The 25,572-nt window shown below is 35.0% G+C and overlaps 1 protein-coding gene across 5 annotated transcripts; it reads left to right on the top strand.

Moving 5' to 3' along the window:
• The first annotated feature begins 636 nt into the window (after window positions 1–636).
• Window positions 637–23,557, top strand: LOC126715856 (separase). 5 transcript variants are annotated; one of them, XM_050416674.1, is made up of 27 exons: window positions 637–1,324; window positions 2,556–2,733; window positions 2,811–2,918; window positions 3,761–3,913; window positions 4,006–4,469; window positions 5,370–5,478; window positions 5,614–5,739; window positions 6,745–7,038; window positions 7,119–7,235; window positions 7,380–7,601; window positions 7,754–7,864; window positions 8,009–8,155; window positions 8,275–8,640; window positions 8,723–8,812; window positions 12,490–12,753; window positions 12,869–12,992; window positions 13,122–13,943; window positions 15,764–16,001; window positions 16,781–16,883; window positions 18,339–18,536; window positions 19,672–19,721; window positions 19,798–20,027; window positions 20,139–20,382; window positions 20,685–21,093; window positions 21,608–21,847; window positions 22,178–22,265; window positions 22,354–23,557. In XM_050416674.1, the coding sequence occupies exons 1-27, from the start codon at window positions 696–698 to the stop codon at window positions 22,878–22,880; spliced, it is 6,651 nt and encodes a 2,216-aa protein (XP_050272631.1). In that variant the 5' UTR covers window positions 637–695; the 3' UTR covers window positions 22,881–23,557. The 5 variants fall into 5 exon arrangements, with proteins under 5 accessions (XP_050272631.1, XP_050272632.1, XP_050272633.1 ...); XM_050416675.1 differs by having other exon boundaries at window positions 20,142–20,382; XM_050416676.1 differs by having other exon boundaries at window positions 3,779–3,913.
• The last annotated feature ends 2,015 nt before the right edge of the window (window positions 23,558–25,572 follow it).

Consider the following 25,572-nt stretch of genomic DNA (forward strand, 5'->3'; position numbering starts at 1 on the left):
ATGCAAGGTATCAATCCTTGTTACCCGGGTAAGTCCTCTCATGCTCTACTGTTTATGTCTTCTCAAATAACAAATTCATTTTGAATTAAAAAAAAAAAACTCCTAAAATTTAGGATTATTTTCCCTTCACATTAAAAAAAGAAATTACACGTATCTCTAAAATTTATCATTTTTATTTGTTAAAAAAAAATTCTAAATTATAATAGATGTAAATTATTAACTTTTACTTAAAAAAATAAAAGAGCCTCTAAGCACACGCATGAGTTTGTACTTAAAGACTAGTGTGTGTGTATATATATAAAATTTAACCCTCATTTTTCATTATAAAGGTTGTTGTGCTTAAAAGTTAAAACTCTAACTAAACTATTTAATTATAAACATATTTAGTGATGTTTTTAACAAAGATATGTTACAAAACTCTAATTAAACTAATTTTAGATTGGTAAAATGTCAAATTTTAAATCAAATATAGGTAACTTAAATTTTGACCAAATCATAGTGGGTGAATTGTAATGGCCAAAAAAAAAAAAAAAACTCTTCCTTCCACGCTTCCAACAAGTTTGAAAAATTCCATGAGCGGGCTCTATTCGCGCCCTTTAAAAACACAAACAAATCCCACTGTTTCCTTCTCATTTTCAATTTTCCCCAACCCTTTCCTCTCTCTCTCTCTCTCTCTCTCTCTCTCACTCACAGTAATGTCCTCCGCCACCGAATCCTCTCTCCTCTCCAAACTCGAATCCTCTTCCCCCTCCACGGCGGAAACGCTCTTTCCTCTCTTCTCCAACTACCTCCACCCTTTCTCAGATCTCACAAACCACCAAATCCGTCCCCTCGCCAAGCAATTCCTCCCCTTCCTCAATCGCGCCCTTTCCCTCCTCCCCAAGTGCCTCTCCTCTTCCGATCCACGCTCCTCAAATGACCGATTTGCCCTCGACCTCCTCAACATTTACCAACTCTGCCTCACTTGCTTGGACTCCCTCTCTTCCCAGCTCTCTTGTAAACCCTACTCCGTTCACGTCCAGAGAGTTCGCTTGTTGCATTGTATGGAGGGGTTGGGGCGGTACCGCGACGCTGAGGCCGAGGGGTTTAGGGTTTTGGAGAGCTTCAGAGGGATGGATTTTGGCGTGAAAGTGAAGAAATCGGCAAATTCGGTGGGGAAGTTTGTGCCGGACGTGGAGAAAAGTTGTGGAGATAAGGAGTTTGCGCTGTTGGTTGTGGAGGTGGTTGCAACGATGGTGAAGTGCGCGGCCTTGGGGCAGAGGAAGGACGAGGAGGTGTATAGGAGGGTGATTGGTTTGGTTGAGGAGGTTCGGCCGTGGTTTAGGTATGTGAGTTTTTGAATTTTTGGAAGATTGTGTTTGGTTGCTAAGAAAATGTGGGGAATGAAAGGAATTTGAAATGTTTAGAGGTTTTAATTATTCGGAACTTGTGAAATATGCACTAATTTTGAATAGAATGGGCCTAACATTGCTAACTTTTTAGCTGTGTGAGTTTTGATTGTTTGAATGGTTGTGTTTGGTTGCCGCGAAAATGTGGGAAATGATAGGAAATTGATATGTTTGGAGGTTTTAATTATCAAACTTGTGAAATATACACCAATTTTGACTAGAATGGGGCTAACATTTCTAACCTTTTAGTTGCTTGAGTTTTGGTTGTTTGAAAGTTTGTGCTTAATTGGTGAGAAAGTGCGGGAAATGAAAGAAAATACGTTTTGAGATTTTGATTATTTGAAACTTGTGAAATATGCACTAATTTTGACTAGGATGGGGCTAACATTACTAAATTTTTAGTTGAGAAGAGTTTTGATTGTTTGAAAGATTGTGTTTGGTTGGTGAGACAATGTGGGAATGAAAGGAAATTGATACCTTTGTAGATTTTAATTATTTGAAACTTGTGAAATATGCACTAATTTTGACTAGAATGGGGCTAACATTACCAACTTTTTTGTTGCGTGATTTTTGATTGTTTTAAAGGTTGTGTATGGTCAGCGAGATAGTGTGCAAAATGAAAGGGAAGGAGATTGAAACCTTTGGAAATTTTAATGAAATGCAACTTCTGAAATATGCACTAATGTTAGCTAGAATGGGGCTAGCAATACTAAATTGTTAGTTGCATGAGTTTTGTTTATTTGAAAGGTTGTGTTTGGCTGCCGAGGAAGTGTGGGAAATGAAATGAAAGGAAGTTGAAGCCTTTGGATATATTAATATATATATATATATATATATATATATATTTGATAGGTAAAGCCTTAGGATATTTTAATGATTTGAAACTTCTGGATTATGCTCTAATTTTGACAAGAATGGGGGCAACATTACTAATTTTAAGTTGAGATGAGTTTCTCTGATGGATCGGAATTGAAACATAATAGCTATAGAGATTGGACTTAAATTTGATAAGGGTTTTTGGCTTTTTGTTAAGGGTTTTTGAAGCAAAGATTGTGTTTGGTTTTAAATTTGTGTCTATATGTGTTTATAGGTGTAAAGTGTTTGTTTTGTTCGTTTAGAACAGGATGACTAGTGCAATGATTGTTTGATTGAATTTAAATGTGCTAGGGTATTAGATGCCAATGCATATGAGAAGTTGCACAGGGCGCTTGTGACTTACCTGGGGAAATGTACTTTATTTTTGGTGGGGGAGCTAGCATGTTTTAATGGGGATCTAGTACGTGCATTCTGCTATGCTACAATCTCCGAGTATGCAAAGTCATCATTAAAAGATCAAATTTACAAGGTGACCTGTGTCTGATTTCTGGCCATATGTATTATGTAGGATCTATATGTGTTTCTTAATCATCAGTCAACATGCAGGTTGTGCGGAGGATATGTTCATCTTTATTCTTGCTACTAGAGAATAGATCGTTGCTCATCATTGACTTATTAATGTGTGTGTTGGATTCCATTACCTATGAATGCAAGGTAATATTGATAAATTGTATACATGAGAGAAGTTTTAATGAATCAGGCATATGGTTCAAGGAAGACTTCTATCATCAGTTTCACCTATGACCATGTTTAAAGCCAAAGATATGGCTATAATGTTATCTTCTCTAATTATACGTTTTATAACATGGAATACGATATCTATACAAATATAATATCGTTTACAAGTAAGATGATCACTGGCTTGTTGTGTCATGTCTCATGTGTATCGAATGAAGATTGTGTTGTAGGAAAAAGAGCTTTGGCCATAGAAAAAACAAATCCTTGTCTATTATTTTCAACACATTATGATATTACCAAACCTGAAACTTCTTCATATTGGATGCCCCCCACATCATTCTATCCTCCTCAACCCATCAAACTTTAGTCTCATACAACATATCCATGAACATCAATAGACTCTAAATCCCAGTCTTTTGCTAAACTAGGTATCTGCGTAACACACTCAAAAGAGAAGTCTAGACAAATTAGGCACAGTTGCATTTCTATCAGCATTAACATAAAATAATTTTGAGTAAGCATCTTTCATTAGCATATCATCACATCATTGATCATTCCAAAAGCAAATTCTAGAAAATTTCCAACCTCATATATAATATAACTTAGAGAATAAATCTCATCCACCCTTGGTAAATTTCCACACTTCCATACCATATGAACCAGCAACTACCTCAGTACATCAACGACCTCATTGAACTCCATACTTTTCATCTACTACCTCCTCCATAAATTATTAGTTTGCACATTCATTATTTGGAGAAGAGCACTTTTAAGTTTTCAGAGTTATTGCATTGTCTAGTAATCTTATGTTTTCAAAGTTTATTTTATTTTTCCAGTTCGAAGTGGAAAATACTGGAATAGAGTATGTTGAACTTGTCTCTTATTGTGCCAATAAATGTCGAACTTCAAGTGCAAACTTAAGTATTACAATGGCGACACATCTAAACAAAATAGCAGGTGATTCCTATCAGGTATCTTGTTTATGTAGTCTATATTGTGCATTTTTGTTTGTGGTGATATTTGCATGTCTTACATTTTAATTTTAATCGAATTTGTTTGGCAGGTTAGATCTCCCTTTGATATGATACTGAGGCTTTATGCAGCTGGGTTGCACCTTATCAATTCGGATGCGAAGTCCAGAGGTGCTATTCGAATTTTACATGATGATGGGGATATACTGAAGAACTTAGCTGCTTTGCTTGGTTCTTTGGGTAGTTACTTTCATATTAGCTGCAAAGAGAATTGTGTGACATCTAATGTCAAACAAACAGATTCTGTTCGTCAGAGTTGTTCACAATTGAGTTCTGGTTATGAGGCATCTATAGATTGCATTCAGAATGATAGAAAAGCTTATCTGCTATTTTACCTAAATGCGTTGAAATTCTTATGCCAGCCCCTAGCGGATTTAGTAAATTCAGAAAGGAAACAGCTTGTTAGTGAAAATGAAGATGCTTTTATTACTACAAAACTCAGTATAATTCAGGATGCATTCTATCAGTTTGCTGATATTTTTCTTTCCTGTCAAAGGTAAGTTAATTGTGGATTTCTTTTACTTTGTCTTTCGCACCCCCATCCTTTTCTTTTTATGGTATTTTCCACTTGTGTTGCTTGGAAGGCCACCCTTTGTGTTTGATGCGGTGCATTTACAATTAACATAAATTTAGAGCTGTTGAGGGTGTTGTGATTTCCGTTCCTAAGCTGAAGATGGAGTTCCTTCACTTGCTTTCTTCTTTGGTTACTAATTTACTGTGCTTCCATTCTTTTTCTTTTTTGTTTTACTCTGTGGTTTTGGAAAACCACTCTGATCCCCTATCAGAAAAATTCCCAATTTCCCCCTTGGGTGCTTCGACTCATATTCCCCAAAAGTAGATCCCGCTCTAATATCTCCGAATAAATTTTGTATACTTCTTGTGTGCTTGGACTTCTGTCCTCTCTTTATCTTCTTATTATAAAGAAATCTTGTTCAAAGGTAATTCTTTATGTCTTTGTTTAGTTCCCATAGCTGTGAAAAATATGGCTGCTTGTGCATTCAATTCTGGAAACTACTATGATCCTAACAACATAGTAAGATTAAATTTATAAGCTATCTAAATTTGATTTTCAAATTATATCAGTTTGTATTGATGTGTCTAGAGGTATGGAGGGTAGAATTTATATTTAGTGCCTACCCCATGAAGGACTCTTACACCAATCTAGAATGTGTGATGCACCTTTTTAGATGTTTTCTTTACATTAGTTTAAGTGTTATAAACAACCAAGAAGAGCTCTTGAAAGTGAAGCCATAGGACGTAGAGAGCCTACTTGTACAGAGGACTGAAACTTATGTTGATAATTTTGGAACTTTTCATTTCTTAATGTCTTGCATTGTTTAGAAGATGAACCAAGTTAGCAATAAGGCTTCTCTGAATTTTCTTGTTCATGGAGCAGTTGTATATATGAAGGGGAGAGAGATGGATTCGATGAAAACAGCAAAGCTGTAATTAGTGTAGCTATCGCCGCTTTCACCATCTCTGCCAGAACAAAGCTTAAAATGAAGGTTGGCTCTTTTATTATGTAATATTTAATTTCCTAAGCACCGTGTTTCTGATTCATTCTTGATTCTCTTTATTATTGCAGGATTCAATGATATGTGTTTCAGTTAAGCTAATTGATTTGACATTTCTTATTTCAGAGGAGTATGCATTTAGTTAAACACATTATTACCAGTGAATGGGTTCAAACTCAAGGGCTAAAACACCTATTTGCCTCTTTTCACAACATCGGAGTATTTTTGTACAGAAATAAGCAAGTAATAGAGGTATTTATTATTATTATTATTATTATATATTCTTTTGTGTTTTTTGAGTGTCTTTTGATGTTCTTTCCACACATTTGTTTCAAGTTTGTATGCGATAAGTTTGGAGCTGCACTATCATTTTGTGGGGATAGAAACACTGTCATATTAGGTTCAGTAGATTTTTTCCTTCTATTATCAACGGGCGTTTTTTTATAAAATTTGAAAGATAATTCCAAAGGCAGTGCATAAGCTACTGTGTTAGGTCGATTTTGTTGCTGCTCTTTGGGTCATGTTAAAATTATTTTATTTCATTATTCCAGTTTCATTACCCTATATTGCCATTACTAATTATTTCTCATTTTAACCAAGAGTATGGAATAAGGAAATTTGAAAAAACTTGACAATTTTTCTGTCTATCCTTGTTTTGACCGTTGGAAGTTAGACAGATAACACCTATACTAGAAAAGTAAGATTTTAGCATAAGGAAGAAAGTTAGGTGTTAAAAATTTAGTAAAAGACTTTAATCTGTGTTTTGGCATGGAATAGATGTGTTAGACAACTGTATAATTGATTTCTTTAGTACTAAAATATTGATTGCTTTTGTCTGAAGTCAGCTAGAAGCCTTTTACAGGCAATTGGCCGTATGATCAGAAGGAAAATTGAGTGAGCTTTGACATCATCTTACAATAAGCATTCTTTTATTGTTGCCAATGAGCTCTAGCTCCATTGGCACTTCCTCTTATAAGTTAAAAGGAGAGGGTGAGGTTGTGGGTTTGGGGTTCAAGACTCACCGGATGCTTTTGTAATTTACCAATAAAAAAATAGCATTTTTTTATTGTCATATCTATTGCCCTTTATGATTTTGGTTTGTATAAGTGTTTAATGGATGTTATTGGGTTCAAGTGATAGCCCAGTTGTAATGGCATTCTTTGTGGTGCCCCATGTCCGTGTTTCAGAACCCACCTTCCTTTCCACACTATCTGCCTTTAAAAAAATAAGTGTTTAATAATTATTATATATTTGCAGGCTTCCAAGGCATTGAAATTATGTTGTAGGGCATCATGGACTTGTGTCAAACGTCTTTGCCAGATTTTTGTACAGAAACCAAAAGGGTTAGAGGTTGATATTTCAGAAGACGCTATTATAGAATTTGTTAATGAGGCTTGCACTAGAAGTGCTTTTCTTTTGGATGTTCTCCATCAGTGTGATAGTCATAAGGTGAAAAGGACAATTGCAGAGGTCCTTGAAGATTGGTCTGTTCCTGGAGAGGTGTTTGAAATGCTGTCAGGTCCTGTACCCTTGGTGAAGCAGTGGGTAAAGGTAAGCACTTTTGAGAGCTTTCAAGTGTTGTCACTATTATTTGTCTTGCTTCTTTTGTCTCATTTTTAATTGTTGTCTAGATCGAATGTAAACGTTGTACAAGCATGGCTGAGGGGGGTAGTGCTCCAACTTTGTACTGTTTGCTGTCATCTTCTGTGCAAGTGTCAAAGAGGACAGTTGGCATAATCTTAGAGCAGGTCTGGCCTTTTTGTCAAATTTTCCTTTCTATAAGCTTTTAGGTATCATGCCCGCCCCCCCCCCCCCCCCCCCCCTTATTCATATATTATATGGATGTGGCTCATAGCCATTTTCTCTACTTTTCTTTCATGGAATTTTTTTAGGAACTGCTTGCGTATGAGGAAATGAATGCGTTTTATCCAGAATTTTGTCAGCAAATGCAAATGAAAATTATTGGTATCCTCCTGCGAGATGTGTATGTTACACCTCATAATTATTTACAAAAATCAAGAATTTTAGTGAGAAAGGGAAAGGCATTAAGAGTCTGTGGGATTGAAGGTTTGAAGGACAGTATTCAGTGTCTGTCAGAATCCATATATACAATTGTAAGTTTTTTAGATTTGTTTAAGCTTTATTATATTCATCATTGATTATACATTTAGAGGTTATTCCCATTTTGACTTATCAAAAAAACATTTAGTGGTCAATTCTATGCTCTTTCTGGATTTTTGTTTTTGATTGACGTGACCTCAAACAGCGTGAGGTGTATGGTGAAACATGTAGCTGTGGAATCCCAACTTGTCATCAATTAGCTGTGACGTACTGCTTACGTGCACTATGTACCCAGGAAGCCGAACCAAATTCAAAGGTGTTAATGCTTAAAAGGCTAGTCTCCAGAATTGAGTAATTAATGCTTTAAAGCTTTGTATGTTCAGTTTATATCTTTTTATGACATTTGACAGTAGCAGTTATTCTCATTTACTAAAATTTTGCTTGGATTTGTTACAAGCAGCAAATCTTCCAAGATATTAATGCTGCCCTGCAGTTATGGTTGAGCATTTCTATTCCAGATCATTGCTCTGCAGATGACCTGGGCTCTATGCTGCCAGAAAATACACTGCTACTACTGTATAATATTATTGATATGTTATCACTGAAGGTTTGTTTCTTGATCATGTTAGGTGCTGCAGGTTCTGTACTGTAGCATGTTATTATGGTTTTTCTTGACATTTCTTTTATTTATTCACAACATTGCTTTCTTTTCTTCTATATTCTCAGGGTTGCATGGATTTTCACCATGACATATATAGGCTGATGACTAGATTATTCAAAAGCAAGAATGTTCCACTAGAGAATTTTTTGGCCAAACTGTGGGAAAGTAGAAGGACTAGTCATGCACTTTGTATTTCACCTGTAAATGAGACATTAATCATTAACTTATCTGAGCAGTATGGTGACCTTTGTAAGTCTGTTGATTTCTGGATACGTTGTCTAAAGGGGTCACATCCACTGTTAGTTGGCTTCCAACAGAGTTTCTCATTTTCATTTGCAAGTTCCCAGGCCTCTTGCAATCTTGAGAGCACTTTTAGATCAGATATCACAGTTGATGAAGTTAAAGAGGCTGCATTTCAGCTCATTTCAAGTGTAAGAACCTCTCAAGTAGCTACTTTGGTTTTTAATCCCCAATAAAAAATACTTATTATTATGTCTGTCACTCTTTTTATAGGCTTCTGTGCCCAGTCAATCTGTGTTCCTTGCTGGATATCTTTACTATGACTTGTGTGAAAGACTTGTTTCACATGGAAGGATAATTGAGGTATCTCCCATTTGATTTGCTTTCAGATTTTATGAACCTAGAGTATATCTTCTTAGTCACTGAATCCTGCAATGTTGTTGTGCATGAAGTTTGGAAATTTTGATGTAATGTTTGGTACTTAATCTTCTCCATTTAGAGTTCAAGATTCTGAACTCTTGGCTTTCTGCATCAAAAGATTGAAAAATTACAGATTCAAGTTAAGGCCATCAAAACAGGAGTTTAAATATGACAAATATGGATTGGTATAATTGAATTATAGGAGTGACTTCTTATTTTAGATTGTATTGATGGACAAAAAAGATGATGCTATTACATATAAATAATATTGCTATCAATATTTTAAAAAATTCCAAAAGAATTGAGAAAATGTAGAAGAGTTTGAGGATGACCCTTTCAAACTCATATAAAAGAATAAGCCTCTAAAAAGGATGCTAAAGCATGTAAATCACCTAAAAGCTAGGAAGCATGGGTACAGGTAAGACACAATGACAACAATTTTTGAAAAATTAGCCCTTACCTAGGAAGCACGGGTATGTCACCTCAAATGAAGTGTCTGTGCTTCCTAGCATAGCATTATATTCTTAGGTGGATAATTTTTATTTTTTATTTTTTTATAAGTGCATTCTCAAGTGGAAATAGATAAGTAATGTTCTCTTTTCCTGAATTTAAGGTCTGATAAAGAACTAAGAGTTGTAAATCTTAGCTGAGAAGATTTACTATGCTAGTGTTGATTTTTTAGATTCTTACCTTTCATGAAATCATCAAATAATTTTTTATCAGCATATGTCAATCCAGTTCAAACCTTTGAAGATTTCAGTTTACATGTAATGATAATATAATATGGATTAAGGTGTTTGGCACGGCACAGAGAGCAGTGGTCTGTGACATCCAATCTAATGCTGGATCTTTAGGAATTCAACACTATAGTTAGACTTCTTAACAGGATCTTGTTGGGCTTTGTATGGGGTTAATTAGGTATGGAAAAGGTTGGATCTTGAAGTCTAGCTACTGAAGTTAGGAATCAAGTTTGCTGGATATTCTGGCTCTGGTTATTGAAACAAAAATTTTAAAGAAGAAAACTGCCTAGGCTGTCATATTTCGGTTTCATAGGCATTCACACTGAAAAAGGGGACAGTGATCACACCCTCAAAGTTTTTAGAAAGTTGCTGAAATTTATTGAGTTGTATTCTGAATCACAGATTACATAAAGACTTTTTATGAGTTATTTCCAATTCTTTTCCTACAAGTATTGGGATTCCCAAGTAAAACAGAAAAGTTATTCAAAAACTCCTAAACAAAGTTGTAAAACTACTAAACATGATATTAACACAGAAATAAGACTTTTTAAGATTCCAACTAGGCCCTTTTAGACCATAGTTTTATTTTTTTTAGATTCCAACTGCTTGTACTTTTATTTTTTGGGAGCATCTTGCTGCCTGCTTCAGTGTTACTCAATGGACAAGGACTAATTTAAATTTGACCAATTGCCCCAACATTAAACAGTGAGGAAAAAGAGTATAGTGGGGTCATATGAAAATTAAATAGTTCTAAGTACTTCTCTATCCCAAATTGTTTGTCTATATTAGAAAAAAGCCAAACTTTTTAAAGGGACATTATTTAATGCGTTATGTGAAGTGGCAAATGAAACAGGAGTCTTGACTTCAATTAAACTAAGGCGAAAACCACATTTTTGTCCCTACATTTTCACGCGATTCCCACTTTGGTCCCTAACTTTTTTTTCCACCGCTTTTAGTCCTTATTTTGGAAAACGCGTCTCGTTGTTGTCCTTGCCGTTACATCAGAGACGGAAAATGCACATATGGCAAATGGAGTGCACTGTTGGCACACTAAAAGTTGACGTGACCATTAAAATAATAATAAAAAATGTTATTAGGCATTAAAAAATGCCACGTCATTAAAAAAATTAATTTATTAATTTTAACTAAATAAAAAAAATCAAAACAAAAATAAAAATCAAAATTCATATGAATTAAGATCTAAAAGTATCTTGAACAAGAACACCAACCCAGACTTAAGATCTCAAAATCGAAAACCAAAAATCACGAATAACTCAAAAAATAAGATCACAAAATTAAACATAAGATCCACATCAGAATAAACATGAATAAGAAATTAAATAAGAACAAGATCAATATTCCAAACTCAAAACAATCTTTCCCGAACTATTAATAGGGATCTAAGCATACACATGAACCCTCTAACAAAAGCAACAAAATATCAAACCCCAATAGAGCTGAGATTCATAAATCAAAGCAAAAGAGAGGGTGAGACATGGTGAGAGTTGAGAGAGCTAGAGAGAGGAGAGAGAGGCAGGCCCACCACCACGCCACTATCACTAGACCACCCCCACAACCTAGCAACAACCCACACCACAAGTTGAGCCGTCCTGGGCGGAGGCTGTGTCGTCGCAGCATGTTCTGCCGCCAGACACATTGAAGGAAACCCTAGTAAATGAGAGGACAGACTCACATGGAAGAACTCGAGCTGGTCCTCGAGGTTCTTGAGCGCGGTCCAAATCCCATGGAGACTCTTGGCTTCTTGAATGGCCGAGTCGTCATCGTTGACCTGGAAGTCCTTGACAAAAACGAACTCGGCCTGGCCGGTGTCCTCAACGGCGTCGTTTTTGAGGTTGAATTGCTTCTTTTTGTTGATGTTGTTGTTGTTGTGGTGCTTTCTGAGAGCTTTGACAGAGTTGAGAAAGTGAGACCGCGAAATTGAGTTGATAGCGTCGTTGAGCTTGTCGTGAAGGTCTTAGATTTTCTCCAGAATCGCTTTGATTTCTTCCAGCTCTAGAATTTGCCTGAGGTTATATGACATGTCGCTTGGATTTGAGGTTTGTGTTTGGTTTCTCAAAAAGTATAAGAAAATTTGGGTTTTGAGTTTTGAGTTTGGGGGCCGAAAATCTGGGTTTGAATTTAGTGTTTGGGAGACAAAAATCTGAATTTGATTTTTGTGTTTGATGTTTTGGTGGTGTGGGGGTTTGAAATATGGGTTTGAATTTAAATTTTTGAATCTGGGTTTGAGTTTAATTTTTTGGGTTTTAAATTTGCTGGGTTTCTGTTCTTGTTCAAATATTTAATGTGTTCATATTTAATTTATCAATTTTCTCTGGGTTTGTCAAGAATGTTGGCATGAATTCTAATTCTGGGTTTTGGCTCTAAGGTTCGAAACTAAATAACCAAGCTTAAAATAAAACTAAAGTAGGACCCAATAGACTATAAGCACAGCCTATTCTAGAATATTAGGAAATTACAAAATTTCCCTTGATACATAAAATCAAATAAAATATAGGAAATATGTCTTCTCACTGCCTCCTGCATCATTTAGGCACCTTCTTCTCTCCTTTTTTTTTTTTTTTTTTTTTTTTTTTTTTTTTTTTTTTTTTCCAGTTAGTGCAACTCAAGCACCCTGTGTGATTCAACCCCTGACCTCACCCTCCATCTCCACCTCTAATGTATGGGGGTAGGAAATGCCATTTGATCCATAACCATTGACCAGAATTCTTCAAAGTTCTAGAAATTTACCAGACTGTTTCTGAGTTACTTGATCCTTCACAATTTTAGTGGTTATTTTGTTTGGTTTAATCTCATAATACACTTGTCTCTAGTATGCCATTGCAAACTTCTGTTTTGTAATGATTTTTTCCTTTTCTGTAGGCTCTTTCATATGCAAAAGAAGCTCATCGGTTGCGTACTAGACTTTTCCAAGAAAAATTTATGTACTCTGTTGAGCAGCACACTGAAAAGTACAATGAAACTGGGGATGTCATTCAGAAGCTTACTTACGGCCTTAAGAACCTCCAAATTCGCAGATCAATTGCTACTGAAATTTGGTCCTTTGATACTATTCAATGGGACTTGGAAGGCTGTTATCTTAGCCCATGGAATGTACTTCAATGTTATCTTGAAAGCACTCTTCAGGTTTGACTTGTCTTTCTTTCTTTCAATCATTCTAATCTATTGATTCAATGCAGTGAGTGCTACTCTTTCTTTTGCTAACATTTTGAATTATTGTTATGTTTATTATATGACACAGATTGGGATTATTCATGAAATTACTGGAAATGGAGCTGAAGCTGAAACTTTTTTAATCTGGGGAAAAAACATCTCTTGCTCACAAGGCTTGCCACTATTTATAGTTGCTTTCTCCTCTGTCTTAGGTATGAAGGTTGAATGAAATTTTACTTACCATAGTATTTGTTCCTATGATTATAAATACTTCATTCTCTACTTGGTTAGAATAGATTTGTTAGTGAGCTAACTTACAGAATATGTTTAAATTTTGCCAGGAAAACTATACCGTAAGAAACAACTTTGGGATTTGGCTGAGAAGGAACTTCAAAGTGCCAGGAAAATTTTAATGGATACCAGTACAACTTTTTCTTGCATAAAGTGCAGATTGATGATGGAAGCAACTCTTGATCAGCATCTAGGTGATTTATCACGAAGTAATTCTGATAGAACTACGGCAGATACTTCTGTAGAGAGATTATCTCATGCTGAAAATCAGTACAAATTGGCCCTGGACAAACTAGATCTTTCCGTGTGGAAAAACTGTGTTAGTTGTCCTGAAAAGGAAAATGCTGAAAGAATGATGCTTGAGAAATTTTTTGTGAAAGATGCCGAATGTGTTGGCAGCAATAATTCATCTAATTTTGTAGAAAATGATCACGGCACAGGGAAATCCACAAGAGAGGCACCAAAAGCGAAGATGGAGGCCAAAAAGTCTAGAAAGAATGCTCCAAAACCTTTACTAAAGGATCAGTGTTTAATCCCTGAGAATAATTCAAGGGTAACTCGTTCCAGATATCGATCTACACAGAACGTAAGTATGAAAACATCTGGTGAGTTGCAAGTAGGCCTTTCGAGATGTTTGAAAGACAATAATGGATCTGATTGCTCTGATACGCTTAGCCAGAGGGAGTTACTCATGGAAACGAATGGTTGTATAGTTTCCTCTGGCTGTGAAGTAAAATGTATTCCGGACAAAATGAGGTGTTGGCATTGTCTTCTAATGGAAGTTATGAAATCTGGGTTATTGAATAATTTTCTAAATATGAAGTGGGAGCTTGTCCGGAGACGGCTTTCATTGAGGTTACTCACTGGCATAGGTATGGATGCAAACTTTTTGCTCTGATTATTAACTTGCTATTCCTCATGCACAAACACTTCCTGATTGTCTCTTATTGTACTTGTATTCTTTAAGATGAAGCAAATATATGCCGTGTTTAAACCTTTAAATGAAGAGAGGATTTAGTTACTCTTTGCCCATCACATTCTTTGTTGCCGAATGTTTTCCACAGATATTGTTTACATATGCTTTATACCCATTCTCAAGACAGTCATTTTCAGATATTATCAGTCATTTTCAGATGAGTCAATTATTTAGTTTTTTTTATTATATATATAATTTTTTTCTCCCTTTATTTTGTTATTATTTTAAATCTGCTTATATAAGTATTAGCCAGTTTGTTTCTTATTTGTTAAACTAGAATAGGTATGACAAAGGAAAATTGTCAAAATCTTTCTAGAGTTTAGACATTTGTAAATGGCATTATTTTGCACACAAAGGAAGATGGAAGATTGTTCTTGGTTGTTATAGTTTAGGAAAGAGTTTGGCACAGGGTTATCGGGTGCTTGAATGAACTGTTTTCCGGTTAACATTACTCTTGTTTATGGTGGCTTTGTGCTTTTGTGAGATCATTATTTGAATGGTTTTGTCATGGGTTCTAGTGAAAGTAATTCTATTGTATACAATTCTGGTCAGCTGCTATTGCATACAACTCCGGGTAACTCTCCTTCAAAGATTGATGCCCATACCACTTGTCATTCCAAAACCTCACTCGGTTTCCATCCAATCACTCAAATTGCTCATGACTTGCGAATCTATTTCAACCCTCCATAATACTTCTCCATATGCTACAAACATGGATACTTCTAAGGTGCTTCGTTGTCCATCGTCCCCATACTTAGCAGCAACTCATCTCTCCCAAATTGCCATAACCATATGCCCAATAGGGCTTGATTTGATGTGCCCAACTTACACACCCGAAAACCCCATTGGACTTTGGAGAGCAAATTGTATTCCACTCAACAAAGATGGAATTTGAACTCATCTCATGAACAACTCCACAAAAATTCCTCTTTTGATACAAACTTATTAAGGGTCTGTTTGAGATCTGTTTATTTTGCTGAAAGTACCTAGATAAAGGTTAAAGTTAGCTGAAATATTACAGTGGGATCTATGAATAGTACCAAAAAGTGCAGTGGGGCCCATGAATAATAGCAAAAATAAGCTGAATAGTAAAATAAGTTAGCTTTTTAATTTGTAGCCAAACGCACACTAACTTCCTCTTCTTAAGCTCTCTTCTCCTTTTAAATCTCTTTCACGTATCACCACGCTCATGGTATTTGGATTATATAGTCGTGGTATTTGTGGTACTTGGGTGATGGAGATGGAGTATTGCATTTGATGATATTTATTCGGATGTGGAAATTGGGGCAAACCACAATTGCTTCGGTACTTTGTGCTCAGTTGGATTTTCAGCCTCTGTAATTGGAGTGCTTGAACTTGGAATCGGTTTTGGGGAGTAAGAGCTGGAGAATTCATTGTAGCCAAAGTGATAGCAATCAAACTAGATCATGCCTGACAACTATAGTTTTTTCCATTGATGAAAAGAAACCTTTATGCTTGAGAACGACTGAAACCAATACCATCAACAATGAAAATTATTTCAACAACAATGCCAAAATCAGTACTATTAGGGACGTGCATGGTGGTTTATCCGATGAAGAGACAAGCTTCTGTTTCTTTTACATTATTTTTGCAATTGAGGCTAATTAGTGACATCCATTATGCATGGAGTTTAGTTTCTTTCTTTCTTATATGCCTATTATACTATAATTATAATTAATATGTTTTTATTTTCAGGAAAATGCTTAGGGGATCTTGGTCAGATTCATGATACACATAAAGTTTTGTTTCAAAGCATATCAGTCCTACTTAGCAGAAATTCGTTTGGTTATGTTGACTCTTCCGTTCCACCTACTTTTTTGCTTGATTTTATTGGAAAGGAGATATCTGGAGATGCATTCACTATTGAGCGTGCAGCGATACTTTTTAACATAGCTTGGTTTTCTTTGAAGAGTTACCATTCTAAGGATACCAGGTATCTGTAACAATAGGTGCTTGTGTGTTTGTTATGCATTTTATTCATGTGTATGGATCTTTATGTGTCTATACTTCCCTTATAAATACTTAGATATTGCTGATTTCTAATTAGATGGGCTGCTGTTAACTTGTCTTTCTCTCATAGGAATGATCATAATTCCTGAACTTGCATTCACAGCTTTTATGGGATTGAAAATTTTTGGACTGTGATTCTCAGGGGCATGAGATTTTTAGGTTATAATATATTACCTTAATAATCTTTTCTTCTGTTTGTCAATATGCCTATTAAATTAGTGATGATCTTTTGGTTTTACTAAGGACAATAATTTTTTTTCCTACCTTTTCTAATATCCCCATTGAAGATGTGGTGTGGTAAGTAAAATGAATGCTCAAAGGGTTGTTTTTGATATTTCACTCACCTCATCAAATTGTGTCCATATTTGTTTTGCATTGTTGCATATGTTGTTCATCAAATGAACTCTGTCAGATTAAAAGATTGTTTTCTTTCTGGTCTTGTAGTTGTCTGCTTGTGTGCGCACATGTTCACAATCACACACTGTTTCTCCTGGACAATAGGTTTGATAGATTACTCTCTTCACTCAGGGATGTGTGCAATGACTTGATAGTATATTAAATTGTATGACATGACATAAGTATGTATCTGTTGTTTAAATGATGAATTTTTGGATCTATAATAGCAATAATAGGCTCTCTATGCGATCAAAATTTTGATAACTAACCTCCTTTGCCTTCTCTTATTGTTGGTTTTGTCACCAGGACCTCTTGCTGTGATCTGTTTGACATTCATTTACCAAAATTAGTGTCTTGGTTGATGCTGGCCTTTGTTCTCTGCCGTGAGGTTCCTATACTTTTTCAGAAGGTGAAATTCGTTTAAATTTTCTGTCTTGATATTGATTCTTTATGTTTGGTCGTTGGTTGTTGGCAACTTTTTGCTGGGACACATTACTGAATTTAAAGGTGTTTTAAGGCTTGTCATCCAATGATTACAAGGAGTATATCCTGTGTCTTGGATTTCTAGAATTATCTTGTCCCCATTTTGTAGATTTTTTGAACTAATTTATATCTAGTCCAAGTATCTATTTCTGTTGCATAATGACTTATATTCCCTAGTAGTTGGGCCGTCAATTTTTTTCTAAACTAATCTAGTTTTTTATGCAATTATGCCAATCCAATATTTTTCCCCCTCATTAAAGTACAAACAAATTTGTAGTTATCTTTTCCCCTCATGTTACTTAAATTGTTTTCAAAGGATTATAAATCTCATTATTGTAATCAAGAAACAATCTGGTTAATATGTCCCATAAAATCTGGAATTGGTCTAAAATCTGGTTTTCTATTTATTGAGGTTGGCAATGGCAAAATAGATTGTGCAATTATTTTGATTCAACTTTCAATATCTATTTTGTTAAATAAAATTATTAGGTCACGATTTTTTTAATAAAATATACATACCTAAACTTGTGGCTTTCAATTAATGTTTGTGACGACAAATCAAATCTCATTATGAATGTGACACTGAAACTTATGGGAGACGTAATAGTTTTGAATCATCTGACTTCACCCCAATATGCTGTTGCCCATTTTGATTGGTGTCAAAGCTTCTTGCTGTTGTGTGATCTTCCATTGATATTTACCTAGAAAGCTTGATTGACAAAATATGTGGTTGAGGGTTTATTTGAGAATCAAATGGATAATTTGAACAGACATAAATCAACTATAATTTTTGTCTTTTTTGGGATTTGGGACCATACAAGAGTTTTTTGGAATTTTAATTGTGGTTTTTGTTTACCAACTAAGTTTGGTTGGTTTATGTATTAGTCCTATTCATGGATCTAAATATATTGTCATAATTGTGATTTATTTTTATCTAAATTTCCCTAATTAATTATAGAAAAAAAACAGGTATTTGTATCGGATCTGGTTGCAATATGACCTTGTGGTGTTAGTATGAATTTTATGAGTTAGATAGGGGGATATCAATATCTGGGTATCTAAAAATTGATTTGGCTTTCAGCCTGCAATGTCAAGTTAAATATAGTGTTAGTTCTGGTTTTTTTTTTTTCCTGCAAAAAATTCTGTTTTGGAATTTGGATTGTTAGAAATCTACTCGAGTTGAGTCCACTTTTACCTCAGCTTCCATGTGTTGCAGTTGCAAGTAATTCCCTATTATTTTGATTTTTTTTTTTTGGATAAGTAACGAAACCCTCTTATATTGAATTTTGAAAGCTCTGTGTTCTCTTGCTGAAGTAGACTTTGTTTCATAATTTCATGTAATCATGGAGATTATTAACTGTTACTTTTAATGACACAACAGGTTTCTAAATTACTTGCTACCATATATGTACTTTCTGCCTCAACTGAGTTTTTTCCGTTGTCCCCTTCTTGCAAAGCACTCTCTGAAAATCATTGGGCTTCATATTTTCATCAAGCTTCACTTGGCACTCATCTTAATTACCAGTTCTTTTCAAATATGATTGGGAGATGCAAAGTACAACACCCTGTGGATGCTGAGGTATGTTCACAAGCTTCTCTGTTTGCCTATCCATTTTTAATTATTGGACCAACTGCAAGTTTTGTGAATCTTCCCCTTAGCTTGACTTTTATGTTCACTGGTTTTCCAATTTGTATTCTTCTTTTTTTTTAATAATAATTATTATTGTTTTCCTGCTTTTCTGAAGCATTTTCAGAAAGCACATAGTTGCTGACTCTTTAGGCCATACCTCCTTAAATTGCATGTGATGAGTATTCCTCTTGATTCTGCGTGATAAGAAATAAGTATAACAAAAATTTTCATTATTTATTTATATAACTGATGAGATTTGCACTGCACAATGGAAGGTCACATCTGATGATTTTATATATCCAATAGAACTTGAAACAATGTCAAATTACAATGTAGTTGTTGGCTGTGCCTTTGAAGATCTTGTAGAAATATAAATCAAATTTGAAAGACATTCTTATCATTGAAATATGCATTGAACAATATGTGAGAGTCATAACTGACTCTAGTAATACCCTGGTGCATGTGTGCTATTTTTTGAGTTTGCATGTTGTTAGTGTGGCTACAAGTATAAGATGGGGACAATATCTCACTTGAGTAAGTTGGTTATTAATAATCTCAATGCATATTCAGCTTGAGTTTTGTAAGGCTAATCATAAAATATTTGATAAGATGCTCTATTTTTGAGTGTAAAATTTATTATTTTGATGAGACTTCTGCGGCAAAGATCCCAATACAATATATATAGGAGATCAGGAATTTGGGGAATTTTATTCTAAACAGTAGATATCACTTCAGAAAGTGAGTTCCAAGTTATGCAATGATACAATCGAAGTTCTATCGTTTTCCTGCCACCCTGCTATTATCTGTTCCGATGGCAATTGTGAATAAGTATAATTTTTTGACCTTCTCTGGAAATTCTTGCTCAATAGGGAAATGAACAATCATTTGAAAATTTCATGCCCCTACCCCATTCAGATGTTACATTTGTTTGTTAATAAGTTTTAACAAGAACTTGGTTGTCGGCAATACATCTTTCGCTCTGCAGATTAGCATTTTGATTCTGTAATTGTTCTTTTTGATAGTCACTTGGTTCTTCAGTGTATAAGCACTTGCTATTTCATAGTTTAATAAGTTTTATTTTTAGGGCTCACATGTTACTGGCTGCGGAGTAGAAGAAACAAGCAACTTGATCAGGTTGTGGCTATTGCCTTTGAAGACTGAATCATCAAATCACACTTCCTAACTCAATAATCTCTTTTTCCTGCTGCAGGCTTGCACCTGACTCTATTAAGGATCTTGAAGAATTTGTAGCAAAATTCTTTGTGGGCCTTCCTTGCATGACAGTCATTTGCATAAGTTTGCTTGGAGGAGCTTATGCTAGTTTAGTAAAGGATTTGCTGTGTTATCCTACATGTGTGCGTGCATGGATGCTAGTGTCGCGCTTGAACTCTAAGAGACAACCTGTTGTTGTACTTTTGCCAGTGGATCCGGTTATAGAAGGTATTTATTTGACACTTGACAGAGATATGGAATTTGTAAATTCATGGTATCTCATACACATTCCAGTACTTGTATGCAGAACATCCTAAATATTCTGTAAAATTGTGGCAGAAGCTTCCGATGATGATGCTAACTCTGGCTCTGATAAACTTTATAAGAGCATGGACTCGGGTGAACATTGGCACTGTCCATGGGGTTCCACTGTTGTTGATGATGTAGCTCCTGTGTTTAAATTGATATTGGAGGAGAACTACTTATCATCTTCAATGTTTCCTTTAGAAGATACAAAAAGGAATAGGACACTATGGTGGACGTGGAGAAAGAAGCTTGATTGTCAGCTGGGTAAATTGCTGAGGTAGGTTACCTTTTTTTCATTTTACATCTGAATGCCTCCTTTTTGTGTGTAAGCCTCTGTTATTGTGTGTGGACTTGCATGGATTCATTAGTGTTTGGGATTTGGCAGCCCTACCCAAACTTTGTTGCCATATTTATTCTCTAATTGCATAGATTCTAGTTAGGTAACAACTGTCAACTTATGATTTTTTTCTAATGGCCTTTGGGAGTGTTTCACTGCAGTTCATAGTTTTATCTTAGCTTTGGGTATTCAGTTTTGAGAAACAATTTAATTGTTGGTGCTTGCATGATGGCATCCACTAGGAACATAGAGGATTCATGGTTGGGTCCTTGGAAATATTTGCTTCTGGGAGAATGGTCTAATTGCAAGCTCCTGGACATAGTATATAAGAAACTGGTGCGTGATCTAAAATCTAAGTGCAAACTGGACGTAAATGAGAATCTTCTAAAGGTTATTCTTGGAGGCTCCAAGTATGCATTTGAAGGAGAAGCATGTATTTCACAGCAGTGCTTAAGAAGTGGTTGCTATGTTGGTAGAGTAGGATATTGCGATGAAGCAAAGTGTGGGACATTGTCTTATGCCTCTAATGGAGTAGACAAGCAGTCTGAGCTGGCCTTCCAACTAATACAAGAAGCAGCGAATGAGCTTGAAGGGGAAGAAGACTCTATAAATCGAGAGCCAATAATTCTAGTGTTGGACTGTGAAGTGCAGGTGGGTCTTTGATTTTACATTTTTTTTTCATATTTTAACTGATCCAGAGATTCATGTTGTAAAGTTGTAGCTGATGCCTCCACTTATTCAAATGATTTTCAAATCGGCATTAGTTAATTTATTCATCTGTTAATAGGTAGTTTATGAAGTGAGTATTTGGTTTTGGGGTCTTAAAGTAACTAAGCAATATTCCTTCAGTACAAAATTAAACTTGACTATTTTACACACATGTTGATGTGTTCTACTAAGTGCTAGTTCAGATGAAAATACTGTAATGTATTACTCCTGATTCTTCATCCATGGTTTTTGGCACTTATTTGTAAGTAAAATTTGTCATTTTAGGAGATGTCTGTTTTTTCCTTACTAATGCAAATTAAGCAATGAACAAGTTTCTGGATTCATGCACAGTCTGCAGCTTGTATTCTATCCTTGGGAATGGGGTGATGATTTGTTCTATTTCGATACCTTTTTATTATTATTATTATTTTTTTAACATTCCCATTGACTTTGACAGATGCTTCCATGGGAGAATTTACCAGTATTAAGAAACCAGGAGGTTTATCGCATGCCTTCAGTTGGCAGCATCTCTGCAACACTTGATAGAAGCCACCACCAGCAAGAGCAAGTTGGGAGGATTTGTGCCACCTTTCCTTTGATAGATCCCATGGATGCATTTTACTTGTTGAATCCCAGTGGTGATCTCAGCAGCACACAAGTTGAATTTGAAAACTGGTTTAGAGATCACAACTTGGAGGTAATTTCTTGGTCTCTCCTTCAGTCGGAAAAGAAAACGATTGAAGAATGCCATAATTAAAAATGTAATTGTACTTTGTATGGTGTAGTTCCATTCATGTGTACATATGTAGATGCATACATACATGCATGTGTTATATGCACCTATAAACATATGCATGCATGCATTTATACTTTTGTGCACACAGGTGTCTTTGGACCATGCAATTGAATCATCTTTTTAAGAACTTTGTGATTTGGAAAGTATTCATCACAACCCACATTTTATATTAAATAAGTTGCATAATTTATTTCTTTCTTAAATTTAATTCTCTTGAAAATAACTCTACAGGGGAAGGCTGGATCTGCACCGACCGCTGAAGAATTGGTTGCGGCCTTGAAAAGCCATGATCTCTTTATTTATTTTGGCCATGGAAGTGGTGTGCCCAATTAAACAAATTAATCACAGTGATTTCATATATTCTTCCTTTAAAGTATGTTGAATTTTAGTTCTGTATGTTGATGCAGGAGCACAGTACATTCCTAGGCATGAGATTCAAAAACTTGAAAACTGTGCTGCGACTCTTCTGATGGGATGCAGTAGTGGTTCTTTGACGCTAAATGGAAGTTATGTTCCACAAGGAACTCCACTATCCTATCTGCTAGCTGGTTCTCCTGTCATTGTTGCCAATCTATGGGAAGTGACAGACAAGGATATTGACCGATTTGGGAAGGCCATGCTTGATGCTTGGTTAAGAGAAAGATCAAGTCCTTCCTTAGGTTGTGCCCAATGTGATTTAGTAGTGGAAGAATTTGATGCCATGGCAATAAGGGGCTGTAAAGGTAATGTGAGGAGGAAAACCCGAAGGAAGAAATCACCTGAAGCTCATGACAAAAGTTCCTTTAAGGACTCCTGTGACCATGGTCCAAAGATTGGATCATTCATGTCTCAGGCTCGTGAAGCTTGCACACTTCCTTTTTTGATTGGGGCATCACCAGTATGTTATGGTATACCAACAGGTATAAGGAGAAAAATGGATTTATATCACGTCTGAGTAGGTGTTCAACTGTTCGTCAATATTAGCTTGGACAGTTACCATTCTTTTTTTTTCCCCCCCCCCCCCCCCCCCCCAAAACATCTCCCCAAATTTATTTTTTTCTATTCTCCATTTTATAGAAGATAAATGTCAAACATTCATTGGCAGGAAGAGTCGGCAAAGATGGGCCCTTAAATCTTCAATCTTTTTTTTTCCCCCAAAAAATTTCTAATCCCCATTTTATAGAAGATGCATTTCAAACATGCATTGGAAGGAAGAGTAAGTGAAGATGGGGTCTTCATCTTACATCTAGTGCATAGTAAAAAGTCTTAACTCTTGTTGCCCCTTGCAGTTTTCAATCCTCAACATTTGGTTTTCCCTTTTTTACTTAACTGTAACATTCTGTTATTACTGTAAGCCCCCTGTGCAACCCTTGTCTAAGTTAATGTTGAATTATTCCCACATTCCATCCCATGAATTGACTATTTCCTTTGGAATAGGGAGGATTGGAAAGTGCAGATTTGATATTGCATTGTAAATGAAAAGAAATTATCTAGTTTAGCTTGCTTTTAGTGTCTTCAATTTTGTAAAATATTGTACTGTTGGCTGACTGGAATGGCCATTGATTTAGCAATATCCACTAGGGTGACTTTCCAAGGATCAACCGCTTAATTTAGGGTGGTCCATGTTTTAAATTGAGTTCCACTTCACTTCTCTACTGTTAAAATTCATTGTAATTAAAGTTTGGGTGATATGTGTAAAGATAGCTGAAGAAGAGAAAGTTCAATATGTTAAAAAGAATACCAAAACGACATGTAGTTTGGTATCAAGACATAAATTGCATGTAGTTTATAAGAGTGTTAGTGACTCAATTAGTTACATAATGGGATGTGTTCCTAATCTATTGGTTCATTAGAAATTCTGTTAAAAGCTGGAGTAATTGGCGCTAATCTGTTAGAGATGGTTAGCTGTTAATCTTGTATAAATATCCTAATTTTCTTGTAATCTATTCAGTTAAGCAATAATACAAAATTCATTACCTTGGATTCCTAGATATTCGCTCTAGAATAGTCTTTCTTTACAATACGTTCATTGTGGCATGTTTCTTTTTCCAAATGTGAATGTATTGTGGTGTGAATCAATAGCTACTTTTTAGTTTTTACCTAAAAATGCATGCATGGATCTGAAGCAACAGCTATTTTAACCTAAGAAAGTATGACCAAAATTATGCTCTTTATATTAAAAAGGATTTTAAATTCATAATACATTATGCACTTTTGTTTGAGCAAAGGTTTCAAGGTTCAAATGATCTTGTGTTAAATTTATATCAAGTAACGTATATTAGTAATTGGTATGATGATGTGTTGTTAAAATTATATCAGTAATTGTTCTTCAAATACTTTACCTTTAAATCCACAATTAAAAAAAAATATTAATGACATCATACATAATAAAGTATAATCATAGTACATGAATAAAAAAGGAAAATTTTGTTTAAAATATTTTGCATGAAATTGTAGTATGTTCATGCATTGTGCGAGTCACTACGTGGGAGGCTTGTACAATGAAAGAGAGTCTATGCATCATTTTTGCGTCAGGTGTATATTCTCTTCGCACAAAAATGTGACTTTCATTACTAAGCGAAGTCCTTTTCTTTTACTGTAAATAAATAATGTTATTTTTAGAGCTGCTATCTCTCTTTAGTGATCAGACAATCAAGGAACTACATTATCAAAATCATATTGGAGTAGGAAATTAGATCTTTGATATAATTCTTTATTTAGAAATCATATATTAATTATGAAACTAATATCTGTAAATAATAAAATCATACTATTTTTTTTTCGCACAATTAATTAATCTCAATCTTTCTACTCTTAGAATTCTACAAGGCTACTTAAAATTGATAGCAATGTAATTATATTTTTACTATAAATCTATAAACTAATTGACTATTGCGAATTTAAAGTCTAAGTCGATACTTATAGTTTATTTGGTAAAGTAATAGGTAATTATAAGGGTTAGACATTTTATTTGATTGTTAAAATTGAATTGGTGCAGAAATGGCCTAACTAAATCTACGTACGGAGCCTTTAGCTCAAGTGATACCTCCATGCACTTTTCAATTGGGAGGGCATGTACTTGATCTGGGTGTTTAGTCCATTCACTTACTCTAGGAAACCTAAAAAAAACCCTAATGTCTCTCTCTCTCTCTCTCTCTCTCTCTCTCTCTCTCTCTCTCTGTGAATATTATGGGTTAGGTCTTCTTTACTTGCACAACATCAAAGAGGATTACATGCCAGAAAACAAAGAAACTAAGCACTGATAAGCTAGAAGAGGAGGGGAGGGGGGATGAAGTTTGTTTTGAAGACAGATTAGTAAGAAAGTGTACTATTTTGTAGGCATTTTAAGTGGAGTTGAAGATATATTTTTATCAAGTTGTCCTCAAGTTTTTTTTTTTTTTTTTTTTCTCCGGTTAAACTTAAGATTTAGGGGTATTTCTGAATCACATAAAAATCCAGTCTAAAGAGAGAAATCCTCTTATAAATAGTATAGATATTTATATATGATAACGGTATACACTTAGAAATCAAAGCATGTATAAGTAATATATAAAGTTTAACATTTTGATTTCAAAATAGTGAAAACTAACCACTTTTAAAGAAATAGACATTGATTCATCTTAAAACATACTGTTAGATGACAAAAT

Source organism: Quercus robur, chromosome 2, assembly GCF_932294415.1.
Source record: "Quercus robur chromosome 2, dhQueRobu3.1, whole genome shotgun sequence".
Classification (NCBI taxonomy): domain Eukaryota; kingdom Viridiplantae; phylum Streptophyta; class Magnoliopsida; order Fagales; family Fagaceae; genus Quercus; species Quercus robur.

Bases quoted from the DNA above. Each gene is read 5' to 3' on its own strand.
- LOC126715856 (XM_050416674.1), top strand. From the start codon at position 696: ATGTCCTCCGCCACCGAATCCTCTCTCCTCTCCAAACTCGAATCCTCT. The intron at 2,734-2,810 runs GTGACCTGTGTC...GTCAACATGCAG, and splicing joins TAAAAGATCAAATTTACAAG to GTTGTGCGGAGGATATGTTC. The intron at 13,944-15,763 runs GTATGGATGCAA...TTTTATTTTCAG, and splicing joins GAGGTTACTCACTGGCATAG to GAAAATGCTTAGGGGATCTT.